This window comes from Bubalus bubalis, chromosome 11 (genome assembly GCF_019923935.1).
Source record: "Bubalus bubalis isolate 160015118507 breed Murrah chromosome 11, NDDB_SH_1, whole genome shotgun sequence".
NCBI lineage: Eukaryota > Metazoa > Chordata > Mammalia > Artiodactyla > Bovidae > Bubalus > Bubalus bubalis.
This window is the reverse complement of record NC_059167.1, coordinates 85,274,788-85,301,891: the sequence shown is the minus strand read 5'-3', so window position 1 is coordinate 85,301,891 and position 27,104 is coordinate 85,274,788. Positions and strand designations below refer to the sequence as shown.

The 27,104-nt window shown below is 36.4% G+C and overlaps 1 protein-coding gene and 1 pseudogene across 2 annotated transcripts in view; one reads left to right on the top strand and one right to left on the bottom strand.

The window, feature by feature from the left end:
- The window catches only part of UACA (uveal autoantigen with coiled-coil domains and ankyrin repeats), an 84,144-nt gene that overhangs the window by 22,776 nt on the left and 34,264 nt on the right, over positions 1-27,104 (bottom strand). The window contains exons 1-8 of one of the 2 annotated variants that reach the window (XM_006071037.4): positions 18,136-18,603; positions 15,829-15,962; positions 11,405-11,493; positions 9,706-9,770; positions 8,838-8,895; positions 2,962-3,032; positions 2,753-2,859; positions 1,034-1,215 (exon numbers count right to left, since the gene is read on the bottom strand). In XM_006071037.4, coding sequence (XP_006071099.3) covers positions 1,034-1,215; positions 2,753-2,859; positions 2,962-3,032; positions 8,838-8,895; positions 9,706-9,770; positions 11,405-11,493; positions 15,829-15,962; positions 18,136-18,174 — 745 coding nt within the window. In that variant the 5' untranslated portion in view covers positions 18,175-18,603. Of the gene's footprint in view, positions 1-1,033; positions 1,216-2,752; positions 2,860-2,961; positions 3,033-8,837; positions 8,896-9,705; positions 9,771-11,404; positions 11,494-15,828; positions 15,963-18,135; positions 18,604-27,104 lie in introns of those variants that run through there. The other variant, XM_006071035.4, reaches the window with a different exon arrangement.
- LOC123328183 lies at positions 24,282-25,883 on the top strand (annotated as a pseudogene).

The window sequence follows — 27,104 nt, the reverse complement described above, 5'->3', positions numbered from 1 at the left end:
ACAGTATTTTTTTCCTATGATAACATCCATGTAGATAATATGCAATGCTAGGGAGGGGAGGGAGGTGAAAAATGCAAAATTGAAAACACTCCTAAATGAGAAGGCAACTTGTTGATATATATCAAAAGCTTAAAAAAATGTGCATAACCTGAAACCACCTGACTCAATTTCTAGGAAGTGATTCTGCTGCTGCTGCTAAGTCACTTCACTCGTGTCTGACTCTGTGCGACCCCATAGACGGCAGCCCACCAGGCTCCCCCGTCCCTGGGATTCTCCAGGCAAGAACACTGGAGTGGGTTGCCATTTCCTTCTCCAATGCATTAAAGTGAAAGTGAAAATGAAGACACTCAGTCATGTCCGACTCTTAGCGACCCCATGGACTGTAGCCTACCAGGCTCCTCCGTCCATCGGATTTTCCAGGCAAGAATACTGGAGTGGGTTGCCATTTCCTTCTCCAGGAGATCTTCCCAGCCCAGGGATTGAACCCGGGTCTCCCATATTGTAGGCAGGCACTTTACCATCTGAGCTACCAGGGAAGTGGCAGAATGAGTGGCTAATTTTACTTGCTGTGCTTTTCTGTAATTTCCAATTTCTCTTTAATAAGCATAGAAATGTACTTGACACAAGTATTCAATAAATCTTGGTTGAATATTTTATATACACATTTAAACAATGATTCTTTAAAATTTTTTGAGTATAAGACCTTAAATCCCTCACCCCTCATCAAAAAATATGTATTAGTAAAGCCCTTTATTTGGGTCTTTCTTTTCAGTTCTTTAATTACTCCACAGTAGAGTAGGGTTGACTGGATAAACTAGACAGTAAATGTAACACACACTGCCTCAAAATGAGTGACTAAAGTGTAAACCCACACAGCTCGGGCAGAGAGGGAGATGAACCAGTACTGCTTAAGGTAAGGAGTGTTTTGCCCCTTACAAATACTGTAGCTCTACCATGTAAATCTTAAAAAGCTGTTCTTTATTAGCACGCTTTATTAACTAGCACTTTTCTAATGACAGAAAACTGCTGGTACCTTTGTTGGAATTTTCCGATGCAGTCTTCAGTAAGGTTAGAATGTCCAGATTGTCACCAATTCTCGCATAGTAAGAACTGTCATGGCCAAGGGCGTCCAGCAAGGTCACATCAGCGCCGTTTCTGATTAAGACTTCTACTGCATCTTTGCAACCATACTCGCATCCTAGCATGAGAGCAGTCCTACAAGGGAAGACGGAAGAATAAAAGACTATAAGAAGGATCCAAAAAATATTTCAGAAATCTCTTTCAGAGGCCCCATTCTTAAAGAACAGATATGACTTTAAAAAGCTATATTGTTACACACACAGATTTGACTTCATATTTTATATTTTAACTCCACTGCATTTATAAAAACATGTGCTTGTGTCTTAGTTTGCAGGGCTTCCCTTAGTTTACAGTGGCTCAGATGGTAAAGAATCCTCCTGCAATGCAGGAGACCCAGGTTCAATCCTTGGGGATCTTCCTGACCCCCTGAGAAGGGAATGGCTGCCCACTCCAGTGTTCTTGCCTGGAGAATTCCACTGACAGAGGAGCTTGGCAGGCTACAGTCCATCAGGTCACATAGAGTCAGACATGACTAAGCACAACACAGCAATGAAAAAGAGACAAACATACTTGGAAAAACATAAGATCTATTAAATAAGACATTATATACATGGATCAGCCAGATCACACCTCTCTGATCTAAAATTTATTTTTATATCAAATTTTATTAATCTTGCTTGGAGCCAGATTATAGCATCACAAAAACAAAGTAATATAAAAAAAGTCACTTTCTTAAAAATCACACTTATGATTTAACTGCTTAAGAATTTCTCCTTTGGGATGCCTGAACAGTAAAAATGATCAGAGCTATAAAATCTGACATCCAAAGACTATTACACTTATCTACTTCCAGTGAACTGCAAACAATAGAATACATGTTTAAAAGAATAAAATTAACTGAAAAGAAACCAATAATTTTACTAGTGATCATCTATAAAAGTCTCAGAAACTTGTCATAAATTACTATAGTGCTTCACCTGGTGAAATGGGCATATTTTAGATACTTTGTTGTCAGAAACTCTGTGACTATAAACATCAGAATTACAATACAGCAAGTAGCATGATACACTAAGCCCAGAAAAGAAGACAGGGAGAAATACAGACAGAAATTGTTAGTGTACACCAATTGAAATAACATCAAATACAGATGCAGAAGTAAATGAATAGAATCTGTACTGGGGTACGGAAATGAACTTAGTTTCAGAGACGGAGGTGGCATGGTGCCCAGGTAGAAAGGAGAGAAAACACCTTGAGAAAATCTACACTGAAACATGTCCATCTCCAGGACAGCCAAGAACTCCTTTACTCTCAAAAGATTCACTATTGAAAAAGTAGATTGTAGATGTAGCTTTTTATTCTTCTTCCTTATTTGAGCCCATTTCACTAAAGGTTATTTTAAAAGTTAAAAATAACTAGGATATAATTCCTCTTTCTTCAGTTCTTTGACTCAAACACAGGCCGTAGTCACTGCATATATTTCGAGTTCACCCTCTCATCATCCCCTATTTCCCTCTCCCCTCTTCTTCAGCCAATTCTGAAGAAAAATAAGTAGTGAACGCTAATTCCAAGGAAGGGAGAACCACAGGGAGTGGAAAGGCCAGGTCACAACAGCAGAGCTTCAGGATCACTGGGCATCCAGCTCGTGTCTAGGGAACCTTGATAAAAGAATTACCTGTTCTGTTTGTCTCTGGAATTAATATCCGCCCCTCTGTCTATCAGCAGTTGACATATTGTTGGCCTACACATCTGGGTAGCCAGAACAAGCGGTGTCCGCCCATCCTAAGCAACAAAAAAATAAGACAGCATTAAGACAACAGATCTCCCAAAATGTGAAAGTTAGAGCCCATGAGTTGAAATGACAATAAACATAAAGTGACTTACTACGTCTTTGGCATTCACCGAGGCCCCGTGGTCGCAGAGCAGCTGTATGCTAGAAGGACAGTCTGCCATAGCTTTGAGGGACAAAAGAAGATGATAAATGGTGAACATCTGCTGCTAACACGTGGTGTTTTGCAAGACCCATATAAGGCCTAAATTCTTCAATCCCTAAAATACCAAGCTTTACATCCTCCACTCTCAGTTTAGCACTAAAAGCATCGATTTTTCTATCTGAAAATGGATTGGACAAGATCATTTTGTAAGTTTTGTATAATTTATTAGAACCAAGGAATACTGTCATTCTTATAGAAGATAAGAATATACTGCTGTTCTAAGGGTAAACACCGACAATGAAAATCTTAACTTAAATTTTCTATTTAGAATATATTTTAAAATATAGCTATAACTGACTGGACCCTTGAAGTATTAGCTGAGTTTTTTTTTTTTAAAGAATCATATCCTTTCTTTTTTTTTTAAATAGAAGAGCTACAGTTAATAGAGTATGACTCATATAGTTCACATGCCCTGAAATCAAAGCAGAAACTGCAATGTCTGACCTTAATTATGCAAAAATCAGGGTCATTTTGCTAAAAATTATATTACAAAGTCACATCATGCTTCTCTGATTGACATTGGAGTTCATTTTTGTATCAGGAAAAAATGGTCAAATTCATAAAATGTGTTTATACTTCCCATGAGTTTTTACAGATTTTTATGAGTTGATATTAGGTTATCTGCACAAAACAACTAAGTTAATGTTCTTTTTTTTTTTTTTAGATAAAATTCAATAAAGTAAAACCAAACATACATTAAAAAAATCAAGTAAATTTTTCATTTCTGATGTCTTTAATCCGGCAATCTTTTATACAAAATATACCATCAACCTTTTAAAAAAGATAAAACTGAAATCAAATACATTAATTCCAGAATTATGAAATGAACAACCATTCAGGTCCAAATAATAATGAACAAATGTAATGAATAAAAAATTTGAGAGTTATACCATACTGCATAAGTCAAGTCAGTATTAGAGGTGCTATGATGGAGAATGTTAGCTGTTCACCGTTCTTCCGTGGTAATAACTGTGCCGGTCACAGCGTGGTTCACCTAGACCATAGGTGCCAGTCTCCTCTGCATGCAGGCAAGACTACATGAGTTAGGTTGTGCCAGTTGAGTCTGACTGGAGGGATGTGTGCTACCTTCTGAGGCTAGGGCTGCAAAATGTGGTTATACATTCCTCCATAATCTTTCTCTTTCCTGTTAGCAGGAAAACAGATACCTGTAGTCAGCTTCACCCTTAAAAGAGGACAACACCCCAGGCAATGGCAGAACTGCAAAATGGAAGATATCTGGGTCCCTGCAGGACCATATGGAGCAGAGGAACAAGCCAATCTGATCATCAGGGCTGGGACATGAAAGAAACTGTGTTTTCTTAAAAGCCAATGTTATTTTGTCACAGTGGTAGAATCTTATCCCTAATCAAGACAAAAATTGCTATTGGGAGTCAGCTGCTGCTAATAACTAAACAAATAACTAAATTACATGTCACCAGTTTACTGGATGGATGCTAGGTAGTCAGTAAAATGTATTTCAGGCTAGGAACCTTATGATTTTTCTCGTGCTGTAGCAAAACATTTGCTAAATTTATCTTGTGTTCCAATTTAAAAGGTACACCATGTGACTATGGAACCTTTCTAGGTGAAGCAACAGAAAAGAGCCAAAATTTTAGTACATCTTGACAGATGCTTACTGCTTTTAGTAAGGGATTTTAAGAAAGTGATGAGGTTAAGCAAGAATTAGTTATGCACACTGTTGGAAGCAAACAGAGTGCCTAGATATTTGGGACCTCACAGGTATAGGAAGCCAATTATTTCTCTATACCAAACAGCACGATCTAAAATTATTGCTGGGCACAACTTTTCTCAAAGACTGCACAATAAGGAAAATAAAGAAAGGGGGAAAAAAAAAGGTCCAGTCCTGGAATAAAGATCAAATTGAGGATACTATATTCCTATACAAGACTGTTATTTCAGATGACTTTGAGATAGCAGTATTAAAATGAAGTAGAGAACAAATGAACTTATTTTCAAAACAGAAGCAGAGTCACAGACATAGAGGACAAACTTACGGTTACCAGGGGATGGAGGAGAGGGATAAACTGAGATTGGAATCAACATATACACACCACTCTACATAAAATAGATAACTAATAAGAACCTACTCTATAGCACAGGGAACTCTACTTAATACTCCATAGTGGACTATATGGGAAAAAAGTCTGAAAAAAAAAAAAAGAGTGGCAATATACATAACTGATTCACTCTGCTGTACACTTGTACACTATAAATCAACTATACTCCAATAAAAATTTTTTAAAACCTTGTAAATTAATCTAATGTTCTACACTATATGGAACATTTTATAAATAAATAAATGTTCTAAATTTTGGCCAAAAAAATAAAATGAGGTCGAGAACCATGAAATAAAGACAAGAAATAAAGGAGGGTTAAAATTTTTATGTCCAGAAAATAAATGGTTTCTGGTATATGAAAGTGGCTGGCAACAAACAGGCGAGAAACTTACCAAGGTTTTGAGGGAATGAATATACTATCCCCAAATCCAAAAGCCCAGGCAGCTAAACCAATAACTCTTCCTGCACTTAAGCTGCCTTTATAGAAGGCATACCCTCCAGCATTTATTTGTTTATCTGTGTCTTAGAGTTTAATAGACAAGAACCTCCGAGATGGCAGCGCTAGGGCCCACAGATGACAATGACAAGGGATTTCTCACAGGAAACAGAACCAGGGGGGCACATGGAGCAGTTAACCAAGAAATTTACTCCAAGACCTCAGCTGAAAGCCTTTGCAATTTTGCTCAGCAGCATCTGATACCTGCTATTGATTAGTGATTGCTGTGTATTTCCCAGTTCTCCCTTTTCTGAAACAGAGACTTTAGTTTATTTATCCTGTTCTTGTTTCATCGCTATATATTATGAACAGTAGACTTCTTTTCTTTGAGTTTACAAATTGTTGGACCAGGAAGAGCCATTTCAGAGCCAACAAGAGCACAGCACCCAGAAGCCCAACGTTGAGGTGGCCTCAGTAACTGGATTGGTTATGTATCCTCTCCTTGGGGAGGGGGCAAAGGTTCTATGTGTGGGAAGTAGTGGCTGAGGGAATATTTGGAAGGCCAGAAGGCTGGACTGTGGCGACTGTTACCAATCTGTTCTCCCCTTCTTCTACCGTGGAGCAGCTGGGCCTTGACTAGTTATCTAGAGATTACATTTCTGGGCCTCCTTTGCAGGCCACCAACTGACTTTTCTGTTGTTGATGGATTATGAATAAAGGGCTATTTACCACTTCCAAATCTGGGCCTTAGATCATGGGCATTTGCTCCCCCAGTTCTCCTTCCCTTTGCTGCTAGCTGGAACACGGGTATGACTACAATCCAGCTGCAATGACATAGCTGAGAAAGATACCAGAGGAAAGTGGAGCAACAAGATGGAAAGAATTCAGTGCATGAAAGACCTCAAGCCTCGTGCTAACCTATATACCACTCAACATTTTTTTAATAAGCAGCTGGTACTGAAGTTCTTTTATTACATCAACTCAGTCTTCATTCTAACTTCATCAATATACCTAATGAATAAATATTTAGATTTCAATTGGTTAAGTTGTACCAGTTTTAAAAACAAGGATAATAAAATATATAATATACAAAAAATTATACACACTTAATATATACATTTTGATGAGTTTGGACTAAAGCATACATTGTAATACCATCACCACAATCAAGATACTAAACATATGGATCACTTCCACAAATTTCCTTGCATCGTTTTGTGTGTATGTGTTTTTGGGGCTTGAGGGGTTTTTTTTGGTGAGAATATTTATCAAAATATTCTGTCCTCTTAATATATTTTAAATTATACAATATCATGTCATTAATAATATGCAATACATTATTATAGTATATAATTATCTAAATTCTTGTATAATAATTATACCTCAGGTATTTAAAAAAGTAAAAATAACTGAGGAAAGCTGAACATTGAGATGATATTGAAACTATTTTCAAACACACTAAGTGTGATAATGATATTATATTTAGGTTACAAAATAGAATCATTATCTTTCAAAGATAAAAACTGAATTGTTTATGGATAGAATTATATGTTTTGGATTTGATTTAAAATATGTCAGGAGAGTAGAATAATGGGTGGTGGTATAAATAAATCAAGATTGGCCACATGATCACAACTGTCTAAATTGGATGAACAGTATAGGGTATTTTAATATCATAGTTCAACATTATGTTTGAAATTTTCCATAATAAAAATTTTTAAATAATTTAAAAAACATGATTATTAATAAGGTTGGATGGATTAAAAAATAACTATGAAAAGGTGGTAGGAGAAGACAAATATCACATGACACAAATTCATACTTCATTAAGCAGCAAAATCATTTTAATATTTCTATCAAGCACAATAAATTAGTGCTACAGAAATGAATTGTATTTATTTTATGGTGTCAAATTTAAACAAATCTGTTTGGTGATTCCATTACTACACAAGCTTGATAAGTATATTACATACGAATCTAGGCTTATTTTTTTTAATTACTTAATTATTTTTATACAAGTAGCAATACAAAATTATCATAAAAATAAAAAACTCACAGAAACTCACAAGGGTCATTGTGAGGCTCAAATGATAATGTATGTAAAAATGCTTTGTGAATAATAGTACTCTGTTCCAAGATTTTTAAAAATGCACTGTGTAAGAGATTAAACTATCATAAAAATACATATTTTTTTAAAGGAAGAAAATCAAGTTATGAAAGTTTGAAGGAAATTTGAAGTATAATACATTTTTCAAGGGACCACTCTACCTACCACATTATTCCATATACATGAAAGGAAACAGTGTGGGTTTTTTTTTTTTCCTCCTTTTCTTTGAACTTCTATTTAACTAGGAATTTCAGTCTTAGAAGAGTCCAGCCAGGGGTCAGACTATCTTACATTCCAAAACTCCTTAAATATTTAACTTTTTCTATTCATTTTCTTTAAGACACCTAAAATAATGCAGATAAACTTTGATATTAATAAAATCCTTGAAATTACTAATATAAATCTCTTTTAAAATAGAGCACATTACAATGATATCAGATTCAGCACTGATACCTCTAAACCAAAACAAGCACCACGACCATTAATTGAGAAGGTACTACACGCCAGGCACTATTCATGATTCAGTTATAACCACTACTGGGCTTCCCTAGTGGCTCAGACAGTAAAGAATCTGCCTGCAATGTGGGAGACCTGGGTTCAACCCCTGGGTTGGGAAGATCGCCTGCAGGAGGGCTTGGCAGCCCACTCCGATATTCTTGCCTGGAGAATCCCCATGGACAGAGGAGCCTGGTGAGCTAGTCCATGGGGTCACAAAGGGTCAGACACGACTGAGCGACTAACACACAAGGCAGTAGCATTATTAAGTTCGTTCAGTAGATGAGGAAAATGAGGTGCAGACACGCTCATGAGGTGAATACAGTTTTTAAGAAAGAGAAAAGTCTTCCTTCTTCCATTTCTCCTACCAGTCCCCAAGCACACACATGTATTTACAGCTCCTTGAGAACAAGGTCATGGTTTATTCATCTTTGGACTCTCAGTATCTAGCATCTTGGCCCATAAATACTGTCTGAATGAATCTTTTTAAGCTGTACAATCTACCCAATTTCAAACTTGAGTAAATAAAAAATTCATAACATTCTGTTTCTCCATGGATTAAAAAAATATATGTATGTTAAACTCTGAAGTCAGTTTAAATGCCCAGCCATTTTAACAAAGATTTATGTCCAACTGAAACCTTTGCTTACCTGCATCATGAAGTGCGGTTCTTCCCTGCAGGTCTACATGTTCAGTGGGACAATTGTACTGTTAAAACACAGAAATTTAGTCATGTCAGGAAGTTTTATTTTCAAATTAAATATCGTGATTCAAATGAACAGCTGTTATTGCATCTTAAAAATACTGCATTTATCAAAAACTCTAAAGAGTACTAGACAAGTCATAAATATTTTGACATGTGACAAATACAATAACATCATACTATAAATTTGACAGTATTCCAGCAAACAGGAAAACATATGGTACATTACAATAGCATGGAATATAGAAACGGCTATTGTTTGGGTTTTGCTTTTTTTCCTGTAACGGTTAAAACTTGAACAATTGAATCAGAAAAAAACAAATGAGCTCTGCTGTGAAACTCTACAGCAAACATGTTCAAGGAAACGTGTGACTAGACTCTTCAACTAAAAACTTAATCTAGCCCACTAGTTCATAGGACTTTGTGGTTGCCCGATTACAAGCTTAGCTAATGATGCTATTATACAGTCTGACTTATTGGTGTTTATACAGAAACATATAGATCCTACGCTGTGCCACTTCATCTCAAGTCATATACCAGACCACAGAAAATTCCAATCTCTAGCTAATGTCAACAGGAAGGTCAAGTCTTTGTTGTTTATTTTTAATACACTGAGTTATGCAATTCACTTCCCTCAGAGTTTTTGCTCTTTATTGTTCACATTCTTTCACAAACGATGGAAAAAATATTACGTAAGCTAACAGTCAAAGCTAGCCTACTATTTTCTTTGATCTCAAGTCCCAAAAATGCATTGAAAACACATCTACTATTTGCAGTCCAAGTAATAAAGTCAAAGTATTAACTACTTTTACTACCTGTAGAAGTTTTTGTAGACACAGTGCATGCCCATACTTTGCAGCCAGGTGAAGAGCGTTCCTTCCTAGAAAAGAGATCATTTTAAATATATGATAAGGGTTATTTTCTTCACATGTGAATTCCCCTTAAAAATGTGATTGATTTTTCCAAAATCAGTTGACAGACAACTTCATTTATAGGCATGCTTTAGGTTTGCGCTTTATTTGCACTGAAGGAAGGAGGGCAAAAATCACTCAGACTGGTCACGAGGCAAAACATCCAAAGCAGAAAGAACACAGACAAAAACAAGAAAGACATATGTCGGAGTTGGAATCAGCACAATACACACATAAAGTTTTATGAGTTCTGAAAAGGTACGGTTAGTCCAAAATTTCTAAAAATGAATATTCTGCATCAATGGAAAACACACACACGTGTGTGTATATATGTGTGTGTGTGTCTGTGTGTAATAAACAGTTTTTTCTTCATTCAAAGGTGGCAAGTAAATAAAGTTTGGTCTTCAATTAAGCGTTTGATGTACCTTTAGGTAAAGATTTACCTCACTAACTCATCTGTGATGTCTCTCTTTCTCTCCCTCCTTGCCTTCCATTTCCAAACAGAGCTTTATTGTCCACACATGAAGTCACAGGATAAAACATTAAAGTTGTTAAGGAAACTCTCTGCTCTAGGTCAACTCCCATATTTCACTGAATAACAAAGTATAAGTTCTAGTGATTGTCTATATGAACGGAAAATTAAAACATTCACTAAAGAAAAGTGATAGCTATATTCAAACACTTAAAGTCTATCCTGTGATATGCAAACAAACTAATGCTATAGTATTTTAAAAGACAGACATAGGTATGACTAAGTTTAAGCAGGAGGCCTGTCTAGAAGAAATAATTTTTTATAAACATAGCTAGCTAAACAGACCAGGTCTCCTCATGAGGCCTGACGGTTAAGAACACCGACTCTGACTGTGACTCATACACAGAAGGACCCTGGCACGTGACTTAACAACCCAGTGCCTTGTGGACTCACTGGCTTGATGTGAGGATAAAATGAGTTACTACATGTAAAGTGCTTAGCAGAATAGCATCATCTATTATCATGTTAAAAAAGCATCATCTATTCTTGTTATGATCACTATTGGTGATGCTGTTATGAGGCAATTAGTTTCCCAACAAGTCTAACCAAAGGCCAAATGACCTCAGGACAGCAAGAATGTATATACTGAATAGTACATGCATGTGTGGTGAGTTGCTTCAGTCACGCATGACTCTTTGTGACCCCATGGACTGTAGCCGGCCAGGCTCCTCTGTCCATAGAATCCTCCAGGCAAGAAAACTGGAGTGAGTTGTCACGCCCTCCTCCAGGGGCTCTTCCTGACCCAGGGATCAAACCCACATCTCCTACGGCTCCTGGCATTGCAGGCGGATTCTTTATCACTGAGCCATGAATAGTACATAAGTGTAAATTAAATGGCCCCTATAGATTCTTTTAGAATCCTAAAACACTACCAAGACAAGCCCTAGACTTCAGGTCTCCATCTGCTAATCTGTTCAGTCATGCTTTCTGCTACACTGCCCTCTCCCCGACAATACCTCAACTAATTAGAAACAAAGTTACGGCCTTCTCTCCATAAAGCACATTTAAGTCTGCCTGAGAGTCTATCAGTGGACAGCGCTTGTCTTCTCTGTACTCTGGAGGCAAACATACCTGCGGGGTCACTGGTTGTAATATCAACTCCATGTATGAGGATGGCATTCAAACACTCAAGATTGCCCTTTGAGGCCACAACATGAAAGCTAAACGAAAAGAAAATTCTGTTACGCCACGGAGACTACCCAAGGTCAACTTTAATGTTCCATTCATGCCATCTGATATTCAATGCTCCTACATACACACACGTACACACGTGCATTTTAAAGGCTACACTAAACACCTACATATTTAACACAAGAAAAAAAGAAACATTTCACATTACTGAAAAACTCATTTTAATCCATATTTATATCACTACCCCTATAGTTTATTGTTTCAATAACAGAGGCACTGGTATTTAAACCTTAAATGCACTGAAAATTTTCTATCAGATTATTTACTTAATTTCAAATATACGGAAACTGCCAAAACAAATGAAGATACCACAGAATGCTAAGGCCAAAGAGAGATCAAGACACTTATCCATCTCTTTAGAATTATCATATTAAAGCTGACATAGAAAAGTTTTCAAAACAAGCTAAGCTATACTTGAAAGCCACAAAAGATCTGGCATCATCTTCTTCCCCCAAAGTACTACCACATAATTCCTCCTTTCACTCAAGAGATCTGTGTGACTGGTTGAAATTTCACACAAACAGGCAGAACTGAACACTTTTTCTAATAAGGCAAGGAAAGCCTATTTAAAAACATAACTTTAAGTCATCAAGTATTCAAGATACAGGATAAAATATCCCAGTGTTTCTTTGATCATCTAATACTTTTTCTTCATGAACAAACACAGAAATACTTTGTGTGCATTAAGAACTGATACTGTATGTAAATACAGTAGGACTTGTTGGCAAAGGACATTGAACTCAGGCCATAAACAAGTACAGTAACCACTGTGAAGATGCCAGGAGGTAAAGGCTCAGCAAGGTGCCTGGATACGGACACACTCGGCAGCATACCCTGCAGTAGGGGTCTTCCCTCACCATACCACTTAAAAATTTTACACTTTCCCACTCCCTAAAACCTTAGTACTCCTAGCTCCCTCATCCCTGCTTTCATTATTTTAAATGTAATTATGCATTTTCTAATATATATAAATTCAAATTTTATTTTCTTTATGGTCTATTAATCTCCTCTAAGAAAGCAGGGATTCTTGGCTGTTCTGCTTCCTATTATATTCCCAGAACCAATTAAAGTACCAAACAGATGTGTTGTTTTTTATTTACTAAGTCATGTCCGACTTTTTTGAGACCCCATGGACCACGTAGCCCACCAGGCTCCTCTGTCCATGGGATTTACCAGGCAAGAATACTGGAGTAAGTTGTCAATTTCTTCTCTAGGGGATCTTTCCGACCAAGGGATCAAACCCGTGTCTTCTGCATTGGCAGGTGGGTTCTTTACCACTGAGCCACTTGGGAAGCCCACCAGACAGATGATAGACCCTCAAATATTTGAATAACTGAATGCTTAGAGACAAAATGTAGAGATACCTTGCAAATTCATTTTCAGATATTCAATTATGCCTCCATTAGCATTATGATGAATATAAATGCAAACTAGAGACCAAGCACTAAGTAAAGTAAACCAGGTTTGTGTACAGTTTGAATGAGAGAGAGATACTTCTGATAAAAAGAATATACTGTTCTTAAAAGTCAGATAAGTTCTCCTTATAGTAGAATTAAACTGCAATAAGGCTGAAGGTATCAATTCTTTCTGCAGCACTGAAGTGGGGAATTATATTATGCAATGCACTGAGAGAACTTTTTGAGGAATGGTAATTTCCTTCAAGCAAAGGTTTTTCATCTTCAAACAACTTTGGAGATCTCATTCTTTGTCTACCTGTTTTCACTTCTTAGCTCACAAAATTGGAAAGACTTCTTTTCTCCAAAATAACTTTGCATTATACCAATGATGCACTACGAGGGCAGAAATCAGAGCAAATCTACAATGCATTATTAATATGGGTGTGCTACAAATAGTAGATGTGCTTCAGAAAGAAGATACATCAATCATTACACTGTGTGCAGAGTTGCAAAGGAGATCTGGAAAACTGCTTTATAGCAATATGCTTTTTCAATTAAAAAAATCAACTTTTTCTTTTAAAAAACAAGACAAGTATTACTACTATAATAGGAGAGCCTGGTAATTTGAACAGTCCCCACCTCTGAAGACAACCAGAAAAGCATACAAAATGAGAAATCTGCCTGAAGGTATCAGTGAGCTAACATGATAGTGAAAAATTACTAAGACAGTGTGCAGGGAAGCACAGAGGCCCAGAGAGCTGAGCCTGGAATACGGGGCTACTTTTTCTCTAGGAGCATTTGCTGGTTAGAGAGAAAAGAACTGAGGGGAAGGCAAGTCAGGAACTGGAACCCACAGCTCTCCAAGAGCCAATAGGGATTCTAGGTGAACCTGCCCCATTTTGTATTGGCAAAGGGCTACATCTCTGGGAAAGAGGTGACCAGGAATAAAATAGATTCTTGTAATGACTATTGCAAAGCCTCAAATATTTCATTTTTGAAATGTATAGAGATTAAGAGCAGATTTGCTGATGGCTCAGACGGTAAAGAATCTGTCTGCAATGCAGGAGACTGGGTTTTATCCCTGAGTCAGAAAGATCCCCTAGAGAAGAGATTGGCTACTCACTCCCATGTTCTTGCCTGGAGAATCCCACGGACAGATGAGCCTTGAGGGCTGCAGTCCATGGGGTTGCAAAGAGTCAGACATGATGGAGTGACTTACACTTTCACTTCAGAGATCAAGAAGGACATGTTAATTTTTGCCTTACATTTCAAAAATTAAAAACCAAAAAAAACAAAAAAAATTCAAAATTAAATTATTTTTATAACTATAGAAAATATATTTGTAGTATGTCCTGTACTTAACTAAATATGAAATGCTTTAATTAAGAAACCCTTTGTGTGTGAATAACAAAAGGAAAATATTTTATCCTGTGAATCCTAGAAAGACTTCTAATTCTATAGAGAATACCTCAAAAACTTACACTACTCAAGTACGTCATAAACTAAAGCTCACAGTTCGTCATAAACTAAAGTTCACAGTTCATCATATTATACCAGATTTGCACAACTCTACTAATATAAGTAATTTCCCTCAAAATTGAACCTTAGATCAAAAAAGTCTGAACAAAATCTCAAGTAACCATTCATTCAAAACATTCAAAGCATGGGCAGACAAAACTGAAGAAATAAGGTTTCACTGAAGATTTTCATCACAAAGAAGATCCTTTGAACTCTTAACGTCATGGCACTTGGGGAAAAAAATACAAAAAACAGTTTTGATATTAAATTTTTACTATTTATACTGTGAGCCCTATAAATGGCTTAAAATTTAGCAAAAATAGAAGCAGGACTCAAAATAACCAGTTTCTGTAGCCATCAAATTGCCTATTTTACAAAACTGAAACAGTACAAGAAATTGGGACTTCTCAAACTTCAATGCTCTTATAAATAACTTAAAGTCATGCTCTGCTATTTTTACTATATTTATGTATCTAAGCATTCTACATCAAACATTAACTATTCACTTCCTAATATTCATTTCTATATTTAGTATCTGGTTTCTAGTATTCTAAAAAAAAAAAAACTCATGCAAGTATAAGGCAGAGAGGAATTTAAGGAAATGAGACTTTTCACCTCTAACTTTGGAAGGTTTCCCAGATAAGGTTTGAACTGCTGTATTTATAGAGGATAGTAACAGAATCTAGATCTACCCTTTAACCCAACCGCTCCCTATCCTCAACATCAAGGGAAATAATGAAGACTAGGAAGCGGTGGGAGAAAAGATACCTGGTTTATAAGCATATGGACAAGCCAGCAGCCTTCAGTAACACAAAAGGGCAGGATTACTGGCTGTATCTCCCTAAGTCACACCAGTTATTCTGCCTTTCTATTGTCCTAGACATCTTCATTTAAATTAATTACCCCAATACAAAAATGGATTGGGGTTAAGGGGGAAAGGCAAAGTAATTTATAGAACTCTTCCAAAATAGAAAACTTGGGTTTATATCCCAGGCTGTGACTTTTAATGAGACTAGACACCAAGTTATTTAGCCTCTGTAAACTTCTTCCTACTTCTTTCAGAAGACCACTGTGAGGACCAAACATGATAAGGAGTATTAAAAAAAAGGTTATAAACAAAACTGCACCAAATAACCCAGGCTGTGATTTGCCATAGGGCCCAAACAACTAGACTACTAGGTAGTATTCTAGTAGTCTCTCTCTCACTTTGAAAATCTTTCATATTGAGGACAATTATTAGTCCAAATTGATGAAAGTCATGTCTGAAAGATTTTAGAGTGTGGGTTTTGATAAAGACTTTTTAAATTGCATGTTGATAACCATAATCCACAAATTTCATTTGTATGCCAAGGGTGTCCCCTGGAGAGAATTACCACCAGTAATACTCACGCAGATCTGCCTTCTACATCTAGCTTGCCTGGATTGACTCCCTTTTTAGCAAGGATTGAGGACACTTTTTCTACATCTCCCCTTTCTGCTGCTTTCATCAATCGGTCATCGTATTTGTTCCAATCTGCTGCTTGCTACAACAAAGGAGAAAAAAGTAAACTTAGCATACTACATACTATATTAGTAAGGCTCTCCAAAGAAGGGGAAACAAGAGAAGGGAAACAGTACTGTCTAATACATCATTCGGTTGTCAAATGTATCTCAAATTCATTTCTCCTCGCTATTCTAACTTGATGAAAAGAGCCTTTCCAAAACACACAATATACAAGAAATATTTTATATATTATATATTTGAGAAAAAGGGGATTTCTCATGTTTTCTGCCCTGTTTTCTTTGCCTTCAGAGCAAAGAAAGGAAAGGAATTAACTGTTGAATACCTACCATGTGCCAGGTATAAATTACTGGAACAACCCTAGTCAACTAGATTTATCACCTCCATTTAACAGGTGAGAAAAATCAAGGCTCCAGGGATATTAAATGACTTAAGAGGCCAAGCTCAATTCTGACTTCTCATGACTTCCCAAAGCAGTGTGCTTGTTTCCTATTCTGTAATTCATGCTTTTGAAATTGGCTCTGGTTACCTATCACCCAAGACCTTTAGCGGCAGTGGAATTCTGTACACATTTAAGAACACCCACCCCTCTCCTCTCAGCATCACTTGCTTAAAAGGTACTACTGGAAATATAATTATAGAAGCAAATTGTACGCACATACATGCAATTAGAAAAGCAATCCATTATGCTTATATATTAGCATAAAAAGAAACATATACATGGATTATTTTTTTAAAAGCTCTAAAAATATTAACCATTTAAAACCCTAAAATTATAGGATCAGAGGTGACTTTCATTTTCTTGCTTCTTTACATTCAACATATACTGCTTTTTATTAAAAAAAAAAAAAGTTTGATTTCAACAAAAACAGTGCATATGTATTTCAAAGGAACATTAAAGGCAATTTTTTTAAAAATAGAAAAACATATCAAATGATATATATTTTAATTATATCAAAGTTATCAAGTTTTAATTGAAGAAAATACATTCAAGATATTAGATATTCTGAAGCCAATAACTTTAACCTTTTCTTGGTAAGTAGAAATGTATTACTCAGAACTAAAATATACATTATTTAAACAAGTAAGGTTTTAGCCTTTTAAAATTCTGTACAGTAAACTTATTGCTAAATTCTTCTTTGCTAAGTTCAATATCATTTTTAGAACAAAAAACAATCTACATATCTTTCACTTAACTTACAAAGCAATTCCTATGTCCACAAATACAATAACAAATCTCTGGAGGAAAAAAATGAATCACCTTATATAAAGCAAATGTTTGATCAATAGGATTATTTTATATCTATTCTTCTCTAAAACAAAACAAAAAAGTAACCAATTTTCTAGCTAAATAAGTAATGTATTCATTAAATACTTGAAGTGAAAAATATAAAAACTGAATATGAAAAAAGATAGATATATTAAAATTTTAACCCACCAATGAAATGTAACATTTCAATGGAATCTGGTTCAAGTATCTACACAGACTTCAGAACTGTTGTCTGCAGTCAAATTTGGAGATGAACTACTTCCTTCTAACTTGAAAAGTTCAAACTATCAACTATGATATGAGTCCTAGGAGCCCTACTTACTGCCTCAGTCTAAACAACATTTTCAGCTTCCCCTTTCTTCAGCTTTAAAACAAAACACTCAGAGTGCTGGCTCTAATTTGGGGAGTGGTAGTAGATGCAGGCTTTGGGCTTTCAAATGCCTAAGGGATTAGGTCACGTTTAGCAAACAAACCCTTGCTCTAAATTGATTAGTTTACCCTTGCAGTTAGAACAATCTTAATTTTATTTCCAAGTAAACTAGCTGGTAGAGAAAGGAGCTATCTAAAACACTAGAACAATTGCAAAATCCCAAGGTAAGGCTCTTTGAAAGATAACTAAATGAGATTAAAGTCTGGTATTAATCCTGTGATTTTCAGTTCTTCTCTACCAAGCACTTTGGTCCACTGTCAGTTAACAGAAATACTGCTCAATTACTAAAATTCTATTATGAGCTTTTTAAATCCAGAAAAAGAAACAAGCACTTTTGTTTTCGATCACTAGCCCCAGTCTGCTAATCAAATAAACCACAGAGAACAGAATAAGACAAAGAAACCAAATTTTTAAAAAAGTAGTACATTTTAAAAGAATACAGTTCAGAAAGCCTGGCCAAGACTCTCTTGTTTCACTGACTATAGGGATACCTACTCTGTTCTTAGGAGCACAAGAAAACCAACAGCTCATCATAGACAGGATTTAGTTTCTTGTTGCTAACAGCAAATTAGTTTGCGTTAAGTTACAAATCACTGTGGCTGACAAAGCCAGCCCTCAGAGAAACTCCTAACTAGTGACTCAGTCCTTCTTCTTAGAACTCTTCCTGTTCTGCAACCTTCATGCTGCGCTACACTTAGCTTGGATCTCTAAGGATATTTTCTTCCTCTTCGGAATCCTTCTCCGCCTTCATAACGCTTGAAAATTATCTTCTTGCAGCGGCAGCACTTGATTAAGAGCAGCCCCAAGTCAGGTACTGTAACTCCTCCTATTTGTTATTCTTTAGAAGCTGTCTTTCTCTGCCTTCCCTTTTCGGGGACTCCACTGGAAAGCTCGAACAGCACTCTACATCCTGCCGCCTCAACACTGCGGCACAGACCGGCGTCTGTGCACAATAAAGCTGTCCACATCCGAATCATCCGTAAACAGCGTGGGGACTGTCTCCCATTGGTCAGGATCTATTTTAGATTCCATAGGCCTTGACAGCTGAGTGATGGATGGAGAAGAGCAGCTAAGAATATACTGTAAATGCATGCTTCTCCTCTGAGTAATAAACCTAAGGTCTGCGAGGGAAAAATGACTCAAACACATTGTAAAACATGCTTTTTATATCAAAGCAACTTGCGTGACATTACAACAATATTGTTAACAGACAAATTTGGTTATTCCCACAAAAAACATTTCAAACCCGTTTCAGTCTTAGGATTGTCTAAACAGAAGTTATAATAACCTTGATAAACAGAATATAAAATTCTATTTTTGGCAAATACAATCACACTTTAAGGAAACACACACACAAAGAAACATTTTCAGATTTTTCTCCATTTTCCTTGTACCCCCTCAGTCTCATTCTGCATGCAACCAGGTTTCAGCTTACAACTGCTGCCAGTCTGTCTCCTAACATGTTAAATGAGAAGAGTGAGGCACTGCCAAGACATTAAATAGTCTGCATTATGATGAATACTTTTCAACAAATTTTAAATTTAACTCACTGCTCTTAATTTCCAAGTTTAGCACCCTGCCTGATGTAGCAAGTAAATATTTTATCAGTGGAAAATCAAATTATCTGGATTCAGGGATTTTAAAAAACAAATAAGATGATTAAATATTAAAGGAAGCAAATGCATATTAACCACTGAGCTAGACTGTAAATAAAACACTTGGGGACAAAGTAAACAAGCTCTCCACGTCCTCCTCCTGATGTTTTACCTGCTTGTACTACAACACCCCTTACATTATCAAGGACGGTGACGAATTTCCACAAGCTCCAGGGAACGTTTCTGTTCTAGTTCCCGCATTAGCACAAGAGTAATTTACACTTCCTCCAAAAAGTCAGATTTGGGAAAACCATTCCATGGGAATGAAAAACCGCCCAATACAACTGTGTACAGGAAGGAGGCAAGGGCTACACTGCAGAGCATGCCGCCAGCTAAACTCTGTTACAGATATCATCAAGAAAGCCATTTTCTACCATGTGAAATATTAGGCACATATTCTGAGATATATAAGATCATATGCCATCATGTATTATTTTTGAAACAACTTTTTTTTTCCCCCAAATCACATTAGACATCACAATGGATTCTTGGCTGGACCCAGAGACTCTGCCCACTCCATTTCACCCTTCTTCAGAGGAAATCTGGGTGGGATAGAACTCAGGCCCCGTCCTTTGGTTAACAAAGCAAGCACATCCTTTCTAGAAATAGGACAGCAAAGGCAAAGCAAATAAAAAGAAAGGGGGAAATCTGCAAGGAGTAATAACAGCCATATACGGAGCTGTCTTATGTAATGACTAAGGCTCAGGAGACAGGATGATGGACCCTCCTACACTGTGGATATCCTGAACCTCCTCTGTTTCTCAATCTCCTTTTTCTACTCTCTCTCTCTCCTTCTCAGCTATTTCCCAAGAGCTCAAGACAAATTCCCACCTCTGCTGTCCCCTGTGCCAATAAGGTTCTTCCCTTACCTTCATTCTAGTTCTTAAATATCACTTCCTCAGAGAACTTCTCAAATACTGTATCTAAAGCACTAGCCCCATGCTACCCTTGCCGCTCTTTATCTTTCGGCCCTGGTTCATCCATCTTCATAATACTTATCAGTATCTGCCAGCATATCATATGTTTACCCATTTATTAGCCTACTTCCTATTTCTGGTATTTACTTCAAAAATAACCAAAATAATCAGGGGGACAGACTGAATTCAACAGCACATGGAAAGGATTATACACCATGACACCACATACACCAATGCAGGAGACATGGGTTCAATCCCTGGTCTGGGAAAATCCCACATGGCCATGGAGAAACTAAGCCTATACGCCACAACTATTGAGCTCACACTCTAGAGCCCAGGAGCCACAACTACTGAATCCTGCATGCCCGTGCTCACAAGAGAAGCCATGGCGATGAGAAGCCCTTGCACCGCAACTAGAGAAAAGCCCATACAGCAATGAAGACCCAGCAAAGCCAAAGATAACTAAATCATAAAAAAAGAAGGAAATTACCTCAACATAATAATAGTTATATGTGAAAAGCACATAGGTATCATCATATCCAATGGTGAAACACTTCCTCTACGATCAGGAACAAAATAAGGATGCTCACTCTCACTATTTTTATTCAACAAAGTATTAGAAGTTCTACCCAGAACAATTAGACAAAAAAAGGAAATAAAAGGCATTCAAATTGCAAAGGGAGAAGTAAAATTATTCTGTTTGCAGATGACATGATGGTATATGTTGCTCTTTGTTGTTTAGTTGTTAAGTTATATCCGACTCTTTTGCAACCCCATGGACTGTAGCCCGCCAGGCTCCTCTGTCCATGGGATTTCCCAGGAATGAATACTGGAGTGGGTTGCCATTTCCTTCTCCAGGGGATCTTCCTGACCAAGGATTGAACCCAGGTCTCCTGTATTGGCAGGCAGATTCTTTATCATTGAGCCACCTGGGAACTTGATGTTATATGCAGAAAATCCTAAAAATTCCACAATAAAAAATTTAGACCTAATCAATGAATTCAGCACAATTACAGGATACAAAAGCAACACACAACAATTATGCTTCTATATACACTAACAAGGAGTAATCCAGAAATGAAACTAAGAAAACAATTCCACTTAAATAGCATCAAAAATAATGCAATAATCAGGACTAAACTTAACCAATAAAGTGAAAGACTTGTATACCAAAAACTATAAAACATTGCTGAAAGAAATTAGAGAAGATAACAAATAAACGGAAAGACCGTTCATGTTAGACTGGAAGATTTACTATCATTAATGTCAATACTACTCAAAGCAATTCACAGATTCAATATAATCTCTATCAAAATTCCAAAGGCATTTTTTTTTTCAGAAATAGAAAAATTTATCTTAAAATTCATATTGACTTTCAAGGGAACCAAAATAGCCAAATAATCTTGAAAAAGAAAAAGTTTGAGGTCTCACATGTTCTGATTTCAAAGCATGTTACAAGGTTACCGTAATCAAAACAGTATGGTACTGCCATTAGAACAGATACATAGCTCATTGGGCTTCCCTGGTGGCTCAGACAGTAAAGAATCCGCCTGCAATGCGGGAGACCTGGGTTTGATCCCTGGGTTGGGAAGATCCCCTGGAGGAGGACATGGCAACCCACTCCAGTATTCTTGCCTGCAGATCCCCATGAACAGAGGAGCCTGGTGGGCTACAGCCCACGGGGTCGCTAAGAGTCGGACACAATTGAGCAACTAAGAACACACACAGCACAGATCTATGAAGTAGAATAAAGGACCAGAAATAAACCCTAATATATAAGGTCAAATGATCTTCAACAAGGGTGTAAGACCAGTTGATGGTGAAAAGACAGTCTCTTCAACAATTTCTGTTGAGAAAACTGGATATCCACGTGCAAAAGAATGAAGATGGACCCTTACCTTACACCATATAGAAAACTTAATTCAAAATGATTAAAGACTAAATTTAAAGACCTAAATTTAACATTCAAACATAAAACTCCTAAAAGAAAATACAGGGAAAAGCTTTATGACTTTGGATTTAAGAGTAATTTCTTATATATGACAACAAAAGCACAGGCAACGAAAGCAAAACTGGAACTAGATCCAACTTAAAAACTCCCACATGAAAGACAAAGAATGAGAAAGTATTTCCAAATCATGTATCTGATAAACAGTTCATAAGGAGACTATATAAAGAACTGTCACTCAATTATAAAGAAACAAATAACCCAATTAAAAATGGGCAAAGGACTTAAATTAGACCTTTCTCCAAAGATGATATATGAATGACCAATAAGCATATAAAAAGATGTTAAACATCCTTAAATTAGAAATACAAATCAAATCATAATAAGATATCACTTCACGCCCATTGGAATGGCTACTATCAAAAAATTAGAAAATGCTAAGTTCTGCTAAGGATGTGGAGAAATCTGAACCCTTCCCATAGATGGTGGAGAAATTTGAACCCTTCCCACAGTTGGTGGGAATGAACACAGTGTAACCACTACAGAAAAGGAGATGAAGATTCCTCAAAAAATTAAAAATAGAACTACGACACAATCCACTAATCCTTTTTCTGGGTATATATCTGAATGGATTGAAAGAAGAGTCTCAAAGAGGTATCTGCACGCCCATGTTCACTGCAGCATTATTCACAACAGCCAAGAGGGGGAAGCAACGCAAATGTCCATTGATGGATGAACTGATAAACAAAGTGTGGTATATACATGCAATGGAATAGGAGTCAGGCATAAAAAGGAAGGAAATTCTTCACATGTTACACCACAGATGAATCTTGACATTATGCTAAATGAAATAAACTTCAGCCCTCCAAAGACAAATACTCTATGATTCCACTTATGAGGTATCCAAAGTGGTCAAATTCAGAGAAACAAAACATAGAATGGATCTGGGGAAAGAGGGAAATGGGGAGTTGTTATTTAATGGATGTATTTTAGGTTTATAAGATGAAAATTTTCTGATGATAATTTGCACAACAGTGTGAATATACTTAACACTACTGAAATGTTCACTAAAAAATGGTTAAGATGGTAAACTGTCTGTGCTTTTTACCACAATTCAAAATAAAACAAAAGGAATGCAGTCTCACAATATCATTAGCATGATTTACATTAATTAATAAGCTTTTAAAAATAAAATTAAGAGGGTGAAGATAGAGATGAAATGAGATTGACCACAGGTCAATAATTGTTAAAGCTGAGTTACAGGTTCATCAGGGGTTCACTAGGCTAAACTATTCTCTCAACTTCTGTTTCATGCACTTTTGACACTTGGTCCAATAAATTTGGTTGATGTATAAATTTTTTAACATGCCTCTCACCAAGGCCCTTCACTGATTCATTAATTTGGCAGGAAACACAGTATATCCTTTCCACTCAGTCCTCTCTGGATTAAAATGAAGCCATTTTCATTCACAGCCATATACTTACAAGATTGAGTCCTGTGCTACTGAATGAAAGGATACTGAAAAGAAGCAGTTTTTTTTTTTTTAAAGCATTAAGTATTTACCACATATTATAATAAATATGTTTCTGTACTTCAGTACTGTACTGTTTGAAAAGAAGCTATTCATTAAACTCAGAATGTACCAAGCCAACACATCTATGGTAAAAATCAAAATACAGTTGTTTCTAGAGAATAAATAAAACATTCTAACAAAGATTCTAGGTAGACCTAAATAGATGATACCTTTAAACACTAAATCACCATAAAGAAAATCACTTAAAAGTTTCAACAGTGATTTCCTCATACTAGCATCAACTGCAAATTCATAACTTTTCAGAAATTAAAAGAAATTTTAAAAATGTTTACATAATACATATCTAATGTAGAAAATTTGTAATACATTTAACTTTACATATAGAAATAGAAATTCCACCACACAGAAAAAAAATTACTAAAAATTTTGTATACTAACCTCTAATTTCTTCCCTGTTAAAATGTCTAGTCAAGATTTTTAAACATAAATGAGTCCAACAGTTGCTTCATTTATTCAATATTTAGGAAAGAAGGTCTCTTGAGAAGAACTTTATAGAAGCAAATAAGCAAGTAGACTTTAAAATGTATGCAAATTCATATAAAGTATTTATATATTTAAGGGGTAGACTCAATAGGTCACAGGTAATATTATTTAAAGACCAGTTTTAGCCTAAAGGCCATTTTAGATGCATTATCCAAAAGAGAAACATACAGAAAACTTTCACAGATTACCACAAAACTTTCATAGAAAACTGCTTAAAACCAAGAAAAAGACATGCTAAACAAAAGCTAATTCACAGTTGTTCATCATTTTAGTGTCGCAGACCCCTTCAAGAATGAGATGAAAGGAATGGACACTCTTTTTAAACATATATATAAGCACATAATCAAAATAATTTACATTTATTTTTGGAGGATCACTGATCTCTCTACAGATATGGAATCCAAGAACTCCAAGTCAAAAACCGCTAACACAGATAAGGAGAAGCAGCAAAGGAGTTTTGTCTTTCGTTTCTAAAATACTGAATAACTGTCAGAAGATGGGATAATTTATTTTGTTCAGTAAAAATTTACCAAGCATTATGTGTAAAGGGATATATTTAAATACTCGACTCAGGATTTAAATACATATTATCATTTGGTATGTGTTATGTCACAAGTCAGGTGCAGGATATAAAATAGGAAACAAAACATACATGAGACCTGGCCTCAGGCAATTCACAGGAATAAAACCCAGTTATTTTCTTCAATTGCTCTCACAAATACATATGTAAACATGCAAATAATCATAATCACTGCCATCTATGTTCTATGCTCAGATGCTCAGTTGTGTCTGACTCTTTATGACCCCATGGACTGTTGCCTGCCAGGTTCCTCTGTCTATGGGATTCTCCCTGCTGTAATACTACATTAATTACATGGAAGGTATAGAAATAGTTCCAAAGAGAGAAAATCAGAAGAAAAAAAAAATTGTAGAAAAAAAAGTAGATAGTTTAGTAAACTACCTACTAAAAGATGAGTAGGGAGACAAGATCAGAGGCCGAACTCAGGATCTAACAAGATGGCCGGGCTGCCCCACAAGATTATTAAGGAAACCCAGCATCTGCTGGCAGAACCAGTTCCTGGCATAAAGCAGAACCAGAGAAAAGCAATGCCTGTTATTTTCATGTGGTCGCTGCTGGCCCACAGGATTCCCCCTTGGAGGGAGGGACTTTTAAGCTTCAACTATTCCTTCCAAAAGAGTACCCAATGACAGCCCCTAAAGTACATTTTATAACCAAAATTTATCATCCTAATGTAGACAAGCTGGGAAGAATATGTTTAGATATTTTGAATAGGTGGCCCCCAGCACTGCAGATATGAACAGTTCTGCCATGGATCCTGGCTTTGTTAAGTGCTTCCAAACCAGATAATCCATTAGCAAACAGTATAAGAGCAGTGGAAGGCCAACGAAGCCCAAGCCATAGAAACAGCTAGAGCATGGACTAGGCTATATGCCATGAATAATATTTACATTGATCCGATCATCAAGTCTGCATGATTTCTGTTCTGCCAAGACTTCTTCCTTTTTTGTTTGCATTTAATGGACACAGTCTTAAAAACATTACAGAATAAAAGCCTAGACAGCTTCAGTCCTTTGGTGATTAAATACACATTAGCAAGTCTATGTCTTGCCCTGATTCACTGTTGTAAAGCCTGAGTAGAGGCTACAAGTATTATCTGGATGTTGCGAAACATTCAAAAGCAGTGACCCCTCTCTGCTTTTACTCATTTCCCCTATCACGGTTTAAATAGAAAGCACTGTGAATAAAGGTGGTGGTCAGGGTTAGCAGCAGGGGTGCGGGTGTTATACTTTTTTTTGGTGGGGGAGAAGGTAGTTTTAGTTTATTTAATGAGTTCCTTTCCCCCGTCTTATGGTGATCTAACTGCATTGGGTAAAAACAGCTAGCCAGTTTTTTAGAATATGCTCTCCAGCCAAGTCTAACTTTATTTAGACACTAGATGGACAAGCTCTATCGTTTGAACCAAAATGGAAACATTAAACAAATATCACAGCCCTTATTAGTAACACTGTGACCCTCCTGTCAAGGGTAGAATTCTCCCTTCAAGAAAAACCTTGTGATCATTTTGTGTGGCTTGTCTGGAAACTTTGGTAAATCTTATGTTTTAGTAAAATATTTTCTGTTATTCTAAAAAAATTAAAATTAAAAAAAAAATAAAAGATGAGTAGAAAAATCACCAGGTTTGAAATAACACCACAAATTAGGAAACTAAACACAACTTGTAGACAAAGCACTTCATCTTATTGTAATTAAAAAATCTGTTCACATACGACTGCTATATACACATCTGCAACCCAGGCTTCTCTAAGCTTCAGGCCCACATATTAAAATATCTTCTTGACAATCCCTCTTCAGTGTCTTAAAAGTACCTCCATGTTTCAAACTATAAACATGTTCTTCCTCCTGAAACTTGATCTTACTCCAACTTTCATTAACACAGTAAATGATACTATTATCCATCTAGTTGTACAAGACAGAAATATAGAGATGAGTCTTGACACCAGACCCTCCTTGATCCCCTGGCACCAAATCTCAGAGACTTTCAGTTCAGTTCAGTCACTCAGTCGTGTCCAACTCTCACATCCATACATGACCACGGGAAAAACCATAGCTTTGACTAGACGGACCTTTGTTGGCAAAGTAATGTCTCTGCTTTTGAATATGCTATCTAGGTTGGTCATAACTTTCCTTCCAAGGAGTAAGCGTCTTTTAATTTCATGGCTGCAGTCACCATCTGCAGTGATTTTGGAGCCCCAAAAAATAAAGTCTGACACTGTTTCCACTGTTTTCCATCTATTTCCCATGAAGTGATGGGACCAGATGCCATGATCTTAGTTTTCTGAATGT